This window comes from Halyomorpha halys, unplaced genomic scaffold (genome assembly GCF_000696795.3).
Source record: "Halyomorpha halys isolate HHAL.00 unplaced genomic scaffold, Hhal_1.1 Scaffold1088.1, whole genome shotgun sequence".
Lineage (NCBI taxonomy): Eukaryota > Metazoa > Arthropoda > Insecta > Hemiptera > Pentatomidae > Halyomorpha > Halyomorpha halys.
The window spans coordinates 312,264-324,283 of NW_027107060.1; the positions used below are offsets into that span (position 1 = coordinate 312,264).

The 12,020-nt window shown below is 29.6% G+C and overlaps 1 protein-coding gene across 1 annotated transcript in view; it reads right to left on the reverse strand.

Moving 5' to 3' along the window:
- LOC106688245 (transient-receptor-potential-like protein) overlaps positions 1 to 11,491 on the reverse strand; it is a 60,009-nt gene extending 48,518 nt beyond the window's left edge. The window contains exons 1-2 of the mRNA XM_014432617.2: positions 11,404 to 11,491; positions 1,467 to 1,518 (exon numbers count right to left, since the gene is read on the reverse strand). Coding sequence (XP_014288103.1) covers positions 1,467 to 1,514 — 48 coding nt within the window. The 5' untranslated portion in view covers positions 1,515 to 1,518; positions 11,404 to 11,491. The remainder of the gene's footprint in view (positions 1 to 1,466; positions 1,519 to 11,403) is intronic.
- Between the last annotated feature and the right edge of the window lie 529 nt (positions 11,492 to 12,020).

Genomic DNA, 12,020 nt, shown 5'->3' on the forward strand with positions numbered 1-12,020 from the left:
TTACCTATTGCCCACAACTGTGTGGCAGATTGTAATATTTATCAATAAATAAATCTAAAAAAAAAAAAAAAAAAATTGTGCCAACGTTTCGGCCAGAATTTCAAGCCTTCATCAGGGCTTAGAAAAGAACAAGATAACTAACAATAAATACAGAAAATAAAATATAAACAGAATGACATTAAGTAAATAATTGTACACAAAGGAATTAATAATTAACTAATGTACAATTACATTAAAAAAGTTAATAATAATATGATGTATAGAGAATAACTGTATAAACATAAACCCTCAATGGCAATTTGAAGTAAATACATTGAATTTACTTAAAATTAAGAGCGACTGGAGCACTCCCAAAAAACATTTTTTAAATAATTCAACAATTATTTAAAAAAAAAAGTTTTATTTAAATTCCTATCAAGCTTAAAAAAGGGTCATTAGATTCTTTGAAGATATGAGTTGCTTTTATTAATGATAATTTGATTATAGTTTTAGATACTCAAACTTCAAAAGTGAATAAAATAATGTTCTGAAACCATTCATGTAAAGATTTCCAGTGTATAGAAAAACTTGTTCAATCAATGTATTTTCAAATTTATCAAAGTATTGCCAGCAATATTTATTTTAAAATTCCAGGTATCACTCATGAAAATTTCTATTTAAGGAGAATATTTGCCTTCTTGCGTTGTCTTACATTATAATTTATTGATGTCATTGGCAGACCCATTTAAAAAAAATAACGTATTACTTTAATTTATTTTTTTACTGCTAATAAGATAATTAAAATGAGGAGGTATGAAAAGGTTCCCTAGCGGTGGTGAATTTTGAAGGGATGGTGTCGGAAAGGATAAGAGTGGGTGAGGGTATCTCGGCCCCTTCTATGGTTCTTCACCTTTCCTTTTCTTACGTCTTTTACCGTTTAATTATTTTATTGATATTTATAGCTTTCATAAATTCTTTTATAAATATTATGTTTTTTTTTTTTTACTCAAAATTTTGCTCAACTTTGAATGAACATGATACCAATGATCCTCACGAATAAACTTTTCACTTTATAATTTTTTTATATCACTTTATATATTTTAGGTACAAACAATGCTGTAAATAAAAATAACTAAATATTTCTAATTTTTCCATTTCTCGAAATTTTGTTCAACTTTGATTGAACGTGTTATGTTCAATGACCCCCCTCGGATAAATTTACTAACAGAATTTGCTTTGCTTATGTTATAATTTTTTTCCTATTAAACGTATTGGCAGTTATGGAATTCTTTTTTATATTTTTACTAAGTTACAAACTTTACAACAAAGATACATTAATTAGACATGTTTTTTCATAAGCAACTTGTATTGTATGACTAAATATACAGATTTGAATATACGGGTATGTATATATTAATAATATAGTAACAGTATAATATAGTAGTATACTCATCATAGTATCCTAAAAAAATAAGTTACTGGCATACCTCTAATTTTTTTATTGATTTTTCAGCGCTCTTCTCTTCCTTTTTCATCTTTCTATAAAAAACAAAACAAAAATCATGTAATTTAATTTGCACAAACACAAACGCACACACATACAAGCATATATATAAGTTACGAACTGATGGATTACAAGGTCGAATTTAAAAATTCGCGCAGTGACTTCACAGGCCCTGCAGAAGGTAATTCAATAAAGGGCAGTGTCATCCAAATTATTTATAGAGATGTTTTATGTTACACGTAATTTAATTTTTATACATGCTGTTGTAAAACGATATTTTCCGTAGTTGTTTATTTGTTCATTGTACTTCAATTCGAGAATCAGGCTTTACTATACATTGTTTTCTATACCAATGAAAAGTTGGGTAAACTACCATAATGTTTTAAAGATAAAATTCAATTATAAATGTGCTGTGTCACTTTTTCCTTTAATCAAATTTAATATTACAACCACAGTATCCTTTAATAATGCCCCACTTATTCCCGTTGAACAGATCCGTTACTTAGGACTACATCTGGACAAATAGAATCCTCATACAAGACTAAAAAGACAGGAAACTGCTCGGTCTAAACTTCCAATCTATTACAAAAGACTGATCTACATGACTGTTATAAGGCCAATCAGGACATATGGAGTTGAGCTATGGGGCTCCACTAAACCATCGAATTCCTCCCGAATCCAATCCTTACAGTCCAAAATCCTTCGTAAAATCCTTAATGCTTCTTACTTTGTCACAAATCAAATCATCCATCAGGACCTCAATGTTCCATATGTTGCAGATTTGGCTAGAACCAGGTACCGTTCCTTCCATGATAAACTTCCAAACCACCCAAACCCACTCATTTCTAACCAGGCTTCTCCTTCATTACCTAATAATCCTCCTAGGCGTGTAAAAGGAACATGGCCCCTAGATCTTGTCCTTTAAAAATGTTTTAGATAGGGTAGATTCTCCACATGTTTGTATAATGTCACTATGTCACCTACAGTAAATTTAATTGTTGTATACATTTTTATACAGTTGTAAATAGCAATAAATAAATTATTGGAAAAAATATCACAACAACTATTCGATTGGTTGAATTTAATTTTTCAATTGTAATATTAAATTAAAATCATTACTATATTAAACAATGACATGAAGCAAATGCTCAGTGCGGTATTTGTTTCCTTTTGTATTATATGATCCAAACGCATAATCACTACGTTAAAATACACGCACACCCACAAATTTTACAATACAGGAAATATGGCTTTGCTAAGAATTGTACATATGTATAATACAATACTATCGTTCCCTTAGAAACGTTGGATTTTGACAAATGATGGATCAAAATAAAAGGAATTTCATGGAGAATTGACGAATCTTTATTTCAATTCCTAAATTTTAACTGGACTTCAATAAAGTTATTAAAAAAAAAGCAAGAGTTTTCAAAATTCTGAAAGAGGTAAGTTGGTGGATCGAGACGGTTCATATTTTTTAAAATTATTTCGACGCGGACATCAATACCCAATACTGAAAAATAGACTCTGTGTTTCAAAGCTAAAAAATATCCGGTTTTAGAGATAGTGTACGAATTAGGCATGGGTCAAAACTCATTCTATGTTTGGCTTACACTGCGCCATGGCTGCCATAGGATACTAATGCTTCGTTCTTTCACATACCTAACCTTAAAACAGTTGCGTTGGAGTTTGGCCATTATTTATTAAATGAAAAGCCCGCTTCGATGGATCGATGGAGTGGCACCGGATGCCAGGTCTATCTTGGGAATCCGCAAACGGAGAACAGCGGCAACCATTAGAGAGGACTGGCAGAATATGTTGCAGGAGGCCTTGACTCTACAAGAGTTGTAGCACCACAAATGATGATGATAATGAGTCTCAACTGTAAGACTAAAGCTATATTTCCTAGTGGGTCAACATAATTACTTACTACTACTATACTAAAGTCATTATAAAGTATGCACAAAAGACTTTCTTGACATTATTGCACTGGTTATACGAATAAGCATGTGTCGCTCATATTTCGAATGAATTAAAGAGAAAAGGAAACATATTTAATGCCAGATTTCTCGCAGGAGTAAAGTAGTTAAACCATATTGTGGTTTAGGAAGCCGATGCGTAAAACCAAGCCACAACAACATTAAAAATTGTTTCTACCACATTTTACACGGTATAAAACTCTTAAAATTATCTAATTAATTTTCAATAGTAACGAATCGGGCTATTATTTTTTACCTATAACTTGTAAAAGGTGCAATTAAAATAAAAATGTCATTAAAAAATTATAGAGCATTGAATAATAAGTACCATAAATTATTGATTCGGTCAAGTTCTACGTCGTGAACTAAAAAATCTATTTTTATTTTTTTAATTATTCCCAAAACTGTGGTTTAGTACTATATACACGTTTCCATGCCAATTAAATTGACGGACAAATTTCCGTAATATTTTAAGGAAGAAATTTAGTAATAGATGTATGGCGTTAAGGTTTTATTTCATTAAATTTAATATCACAACAGCTGTAATAATGTAACAAGATGAAGACATAGTATTATATATGAGTCCTCACAATAAGCTTTTTTTTTTTTTTTTTTGCTGCAATATTAAAAAGGTTATTAATTTGATAAATTCACGTATTACTAAATTAAAATTTTCTTGTGTTTTTTTTCGTCCATAGCCCCTTAACGGTGAATACTAGCAAAAAATGTACAGAAAAACAAATTATAGACAATTAATTCTGCATCAAGCAACGTTTATGGATAATTCGGAAGAGTGGCATGGTCGCACTTCTCCGGTTGTTTTCGAGCTCTAATAAATAGCTGGTCAAAAGTTAGATGAAGTCCATTTGCAACCAAAGCCGGTGGTTTGTGACCATATCACCTTATGACCACACCACCTTATGACCATAACATCTTATGACCACACCACCCCATGACCATACCGTCTTATGACCATATTATACGACTTGACCAAATTCTTAGGTTGTGGTACTCATTTCATGTTCTTTTATAATGCTGGTTGTTGAGACATTTACAATTTATTTTGTCGTACATTATCTTGAAATATTACTCTAATTGGGAAGTGAAAAGAATATTAATCATAAATTATTAATTAATTGTTATACAATAAAAGATCAATATTTAACACAGATATTAATAAATCTTCTTTTCATTTATTAAAACCATAATTTATATGATGGTTAACATTTCGGGGATGAATGCAAGATGATAAGATAATTAAACTTAATTTTGAATATATGTAAGTTATGTTGTGTGGTTGATTGACACCGAAACGTAAAAAATGGTTGTGTTTTAATAAGGTTGCCTATTTTGCTTAGTAACTAATAAAATCAGATGCTTCCTACATAATAACGAATAATGGGAAAATTTATATCATGAACAGAAAATAGGAAAATTCTCATGTGAAAAATAGAGGTAGGATTGAATGAAAAAAAAAACTATCCAGCTTACAGTTACTCTCGCTCTTATTCTTGATGAAAAAAACAATGAATACCTCCCACCCCCACTTTTTCATTGGTCATAGCAGCTTTGCAATGACTCATCGATCGCATGTTCAGTTTCCAGAATGGTTGATCTAGAAATCCTCCTTTCATCAGAAACTATACGTCAGCCTGTGAACTCTCCTCACAGCCGTTTAAATTGCTCATAGTTGTGTTTCTTGCAACTAGTAATTGGAATTCCTCATCTACGTGTATTAATTAATGATATATTTATCTTCTTGAAAAAATGGTGTTTATGATAAAGTTTAATCACAGTTATTACCATGTATTTGTGGATCGATTTAAATGCCAGTAACATTTATATATTTTCATAAATCAATTAAAAAATCTTGTAATTACTTACTAAACTAGCCTTGTAGATGGTTTCTACACAAAAAATGGTTGCATATTCTAATTCAGCACGGCAAAAGACCTGTATGTTGAAAATTAAAGCGAACAAAATATTAATCTCAGGATTGTCCAAAATATTCGAAGCCACGAAACTACAGTTTGGTTTGAAACTCTGTATCTTATCTTCCGGTCATTCGATCTCGAAATTCTTGGACTTATTAGAGTGCGGTTTCTTCTTCCCACCCAAATAAATAGCTTTGGGATTATTTTAAAAGATATGTAAAAAAATATATATTACAAAATAGAATTAAAAAAGGATTTTTTTTTGTTCAGATTTTTCTTTAAAAAAAATTATTAAAAAACAAAATTAAAATTGAGATTTATTTTCTGGAAAATGTTGGTACTACACCACGTTGAAACACCCGGCTCTCATTTAAAAAAACGAAAGATATGAAGGAAGGATGGCCTTCCAAAATATTCAATATACAATAACATTTTATTTTTTTGCACAGAACAATAATTATTTTGTATAAAAGATCAAAAAATATAAATTTCAAACTAGTTTTTAGGTATTAAATAAGTTTCGATGACTGCGGAACAAAGCCTAAGCGATGAAAAGACAAGACTCCTGAAACATTGGTCAGCAAGGGAAATGTTTTTAAATATTTCAAACAGTCGGGGGAAGATGATGCTGGTGTTTTGATATTGATGATTATTATAGCATTAAAAAGAGCAAATTCGATAAAACAAAATATAGCATAGCAAATGTTCGGGAATGTTATGAAATTAAAACTTATTCAGCTCACGAATCTTTGGATTTGATTATTCATTTAAATTTCACAAAAAATTAATATATATTCCGATAAAACACTTATAAAAAAGTTTTTTTAGAACTACACTAGTGTGTGTATTGGCGTGCACGGTACCTACCAGTAAATACTTGACGAGTGTGTAGACATTCCAAGTATGAGGCCCAAATATCGGTGTTAGTGAGTAGACGGTCCAATATCCCATCCACACATTGGTCTAGCATCACAAGTGGTTTGTATTCTGACTCGATTCATTAAATCCAGGAATCATAATTATTAGTGATTATGTATATACTAATAAGAAATTTAAATAATATATTATTTAATCGAATCATCAATTAACATAAATTCAATTAATTTATTATTAATTTATTACTCAGAATTATTGAATAATTTAGTTAGCAGTCTACATTATATAATCAGAGGTAATATTGAACTTGAGTTCTATTATTGGATAATTTTGTTTAGAAGAAAATTAAAACACGTTCGCAACGGCGCTTTATTTGCCATATTTAGAAAAACATATGTCTGCAATTATATAAATGATTTGTAGAATTAAATTCAAAATATTATTATTAAAAGTAGGATGAACTCAAATAATAATCTGAATTAGAACTATTTAATCATATAAATGTAGTAGATCGTACATTTATATATTTACTTCTACTGTTGTAAAAAAAATTTATAATAACCTTATTAAAACACAAGACAAAAATAATGCTTAAATTTTGTACCAATACTTCTGCTCGTCCATTTTAATTTCGTATTCAATTAAAATTAATTTTTTTAAACTATAAAAAAAAATCTAAATATTATTTTTCTCTTTTTAGTTTTTATTTCATTATTTAAAAAAAAATGTATATTGAAAGAAAATCAAGATTTGTTTTTGAGCTTTTCCAAAAGCTTTTTTTTTTTTTTTTTTTTTTTTTTTTAATTTTGCTATGATTACAATATTTAATTGATTATTCAAGTTTTTGTCATCAGTTTTGCAGTTTGTTATATTTTTAGTCACATAATTATTTATATTTTAGGATTGGGGATATCCTGAGCTCTACTTGCTCTTTTATTTTTTTTTTATTTGTAATTACGTTATTTAGGTAATCTCAATTAAATTTACCTATAAAAAAAAATCTCATCGGAAAGTAATAACTTATTTAATGTAAGTCACATTATACAAGTTCACCGCCTCAACCACTACTATTTTAGGTAGTTTTATTTTATTTCTGTTGAGTTATTACAATTGAATATGGTCTATCTTTTGAGGATATAGTCAATTATGTAAATGTAGTAATTATGTAAGTGTCAATTCTTGAATTTAACACATGACTCGGGAATTTCCCATGAGATGGAGTGATACTTTTTAGATATTCTAAAATAAAAAGTGAGTAAGATTTTAAGCTGTCGAAAATCGTTCCCAAATCCATAAAGCTTAGCTTGAAAGTCCACAATACTTTCTAATACACTCCTGTGAAATCCTATCATTATAATGACCATGCACTCAAAGCAGTGCCATCTGTATTTCGTCGAACCACTGGGCTCCGCGATCAACAGGCTTTAGTGGGATATTTAAAAAAGATACAGGAGAGTAGAGGTTTACAGAGGGGAGTAAAAGTGATCTGTAGGATTTATTTTGATTCTCCAGTTGCGACACAATTCTTCTCTGTGTTAGGGTGGGTTGGAATATCAGCTGTATAAACCGTATAGAGAATGGAACCCAGGATACTACCTTGGGGAAAAATGGGGGGGGGGGCTGAGAAAAGAGAAGTGAGTAGGCTAGATTATGATTTACTTTAAAGGTTCTATCAGAGAGGTTTCAAAAGCTAAAATCACTTTTTAAAAAAGTAAGTTCTTCAAGGTAGTATCTTTGGTCCCATCCTCAACACCGTCTATACAGCTGACATTCCAACCAATCCTAACATTATCCTCACCACTTATGCCGATGACACGTGTGCTCGCTGTTAATAATAACCCATTAATTGTATCCCAAAATCTCCAATCCCATATCACAGCCCTCGAAGATTGGTGTCGTAATTGGAGGATTAAGATAAATTCCAACAAATCCCATCAAATTACCTTTACCCTTCGTCGTAAACCTACTGACTGCCCTACAGTTTCATTTAATGATGTTATTCTTACCCCTGTCGAACAGATCCGCTACCTTGGACTACATTTGGACAGACGATTAACCTGGAATCCTCAAACCAGACTGAAAAGACAGGAAACTGCACGTCAATTTCGACTATTACAGCACTTACTAGACAAACGGTCTAAACTTCCAACACATTACAAAGACTGATCTAAATGACTGTAATAAGGCCAATCTGGACATATGGAGTTGAACTTTGGGGCTCCACTAAACCTTCGAATTCCTCTCGTATCTAATCCTTACAATCCAAAATCCTTCGTAAAATCCTCAATGCTTCTTACTTTGTCACAAATAAAATCATACATAAAGACCTTAGTGTTCTCTATGTAACCGATCTAGTCCGAACCAGATATCACTCCTTCCATTATACACTCTCTAACCACTCAACTAGTTTCTAATCTTGCATCCTCTTCCATTCCTGACAATCCTCCGAAGCGTCTGATAAGAAGATGGCCATGAGACCAGCTAATGTAAAATGTCATTAGAGTGCTACCAATGGGTAGTTTCTCTACACGCCTGTAACAATCCAATTTAACTTAGATCAGATTTACTAAATGTATTATTATGTACAGTTGTAAATAGAAATAAGTAAATATTTAAAAAAAACTAAAGTTTAACAAAAAAAAACTTAATTTTAGCAATTATCGATTAAGGATAAATAGAAATAAGATTTTGAAAAATTCAAGGCTTTCCAAGATAGAAAATACAAACATTACCTTCTAAAAATATAGAAAAATAGAAACTATTATCATCGTTAAGAGAGTTATTGGAAATACTTGGATAGTGCTGGAAGGAAATGAATGTTGCGTAAATCTGGGCCATTGTGTGGACAGCCTTTCCTATTTACGGCATTGAAAGACCACGAGATTAAGCTTGGAAGCATGTATTGGCAGGTACCATATAACCATATACCATAAGTAGCAATATACGCACCATTATAGCATTGGCCTAAGTAAAATATGATTTTTATTTATTTTTTCTGAATTTTCCTATTTTTTATTTTTATTTTTTTTTAGTTTCTGGGTAAGGTATTTTTGAAATTCATCTTTTGATTGTGGATAAAAATATATCTGAACTAAAATTAACTTTTTCCAGCCAAGCATAACTAATTCTAAAAAATAAAAATAAAACAATTAATTAATTTAGATCGAAATTTTTCCAGCTAGATTCTCTAACTATGGAATAATCTATATTTATTTAATGTTTATTATAGATCAATCGTTTTGTGCGGAATAAGAACAAAATATAATTTATCTTGTTAAATGTATAAATGAATACAAAAACCAAAAGTAGTTTGCTGTAAGTCAGATTCATTTTTAGCGTCTTTTGAAACTCGTAAACATGAATTTTCTAATCAAATAAAATTAGAAATTTTTGAAATTCAAGTTGGAAGGACATTTATTTTTTCAGCTGATGTCCATGTTCACGAAATAAATACATAAATCCTCACTATTTTACCCAAATTCCGCTGAATTTCCGCTCTTCCAGACCATATCAACATATTTTAGATTTGAGGCATAAAAAAGTATTATAAAGGATCAAATAAAATTTCTCAAACGTTTTATTTTATATCTCCAGATTTTATTATTTTACAAGGTGTAGTTTGTACTATTTCGCGCAATCTAGGCGGTCCTAAACCAAGTTTTTTTAAAAATTAAGTGAGTCCTATTGAAGATTTAGTGATTTTCTAACCAAAAATAATAAAAAACATCAGTTTTATTTTAAAACTTTTTATTAATATTAACCTGATTAAGTGTAAGACATACACACTTACAAAAAAATCCAATTGTATAAATGAAACATTTATTATGAAAGAACTAAAACGTTCTATGAAGAACTCTTGTATTATTAAAGTTTTATATAAAAGTTCGAGCTAAACCTTTCTTGGAAGAGATTGTACTATAAAAGTTCTCACTATAAATATCTCAAAAGGACTTTTACAACAAAAATGACTAAGTTCTGACGTAAAAGTTCTCCCAAGATCTTTTAAATTCAAATCTATCAAAAAATGTTCTAGCACGAACAATTAAGTTTTTAAGCAAAAGTATAAGTTGGAACTTTTTTGTTTTAAAAAATGCAGTTATTTCGGAACGCTGCTTAAAATGATTTGAAGTAAAATATGTAACATATTGCAATAAATCATTGATAAAATTATAGGTTACTACTTTTAGTAATGATAATTCCCTTGTAAATGAATGTATTGTTGATTGACCTGTAGAATTTTAGAATCTTCGGTGAAAAACTTTCCGGAAATAGCAGTTTTATTAAAAAAACAATTCATAATATTTTTATTAGTGCGAACCTGATAAGGTCTGTAGACATAAACACATATATAAAAAATTGCATAAATGAAACCTTTATAACAAGAACATTTATTAAGAAAAACTCATTAAATGTTCATGACTATTTAAAAAAAAAAAGTTAGACATTTTGTATAAAAAAGTGCACAGTTATTTCAGAGCTCTATAATTTTTTAAAATCATAGTTCACCATTTTTGGTAATGACAATTTACTTATAGATAGATGTTTTGATAGTGTATGTAAACTAATCTGTGCAAATAATTAAGAAGATTAATTGTTATTAAGATTTGATTAAAATGCAAAGTAGTTCAATAATTAGTGATTCAAATCATTCATTATAAAAACCGGAAATGTGAGACACACGGAAATATTTAGAAAATCAAAGTTATTCTACTGAATTATTTTTCATTAATTCAAATAGATATTGATGATTTTCAGTTTTTGAAGAGATTATTACTTAAATAGTTGAAGGGAAAAGAAGTTGAAGCTAAAATATAAAAAAAATAGTTTTATTATAAGGTATAAATTTTAAAATAATGCTAAAGGCGTCCAAAAAAAAAATCTCTTTAGGCTTTATACTTTATCTAAAGAGTTTATATATTTTTAAAAAAAGTTTAGAACACTAAATTTATATTTTTTTAAATAGTGCTCAAGGATCATTTCAATTATTGTTATTAATATTAAATTTCACTCACAATAAATGTTTTTTTGAAAAATGTTGTTTTCATTATCCATTTATCTCAATTAATTTTATTAAATTGGGTTTGAATGGAACTATGGCATTGAACTACCGAATAATAAAAATATCTCTTACCTTAAAGATATAATTCCAGCTACTTCAGAAACTTAAGTTGAAGATGGAGATGAATGAACTAGCACGGCTGGTCATCCACCGCCGGATGGTTGAGTAAAACTAACCAGTAACCGTTCCAGAGCTGTCTTTTATGCTAAGTACTTAATTTAATTATCCGCGCCAAGCCACCAAACCAATATCGATTGCTATTCTCTTCGTCATAGGAATAAGCTAAGGCAGCACAATCTGTGTTGTACATTACTCAATGTTGGGTAATATGTAATAGTTATGATTGTGTACTTTCATACAAAAACAAACTTTAAAGATAAAAATAAATAAAATGTAAGAAGAAATATAATATAATAGTAAAATAAAAACAATAAATCATATTCATATTTATACTAAATATTTACATTCACCATGAGGAACACCGCCCATTTCCCAGATGGGAAAAATAAATCTAGAAAATTCAACCGCGTCTCTCTTGCAATGCCTCTGGTACTGAAACATTAGATGTTGATCTAGACCTTGCTAGAACTCCAATAGTAAAATTTGTCTTCAATGATTGGAGTTACGGCAATGTCGAAATGGAATCGGTAAAGGTTTTATTTGCTATTGTTTTGTGTTGTGTTGGAGCA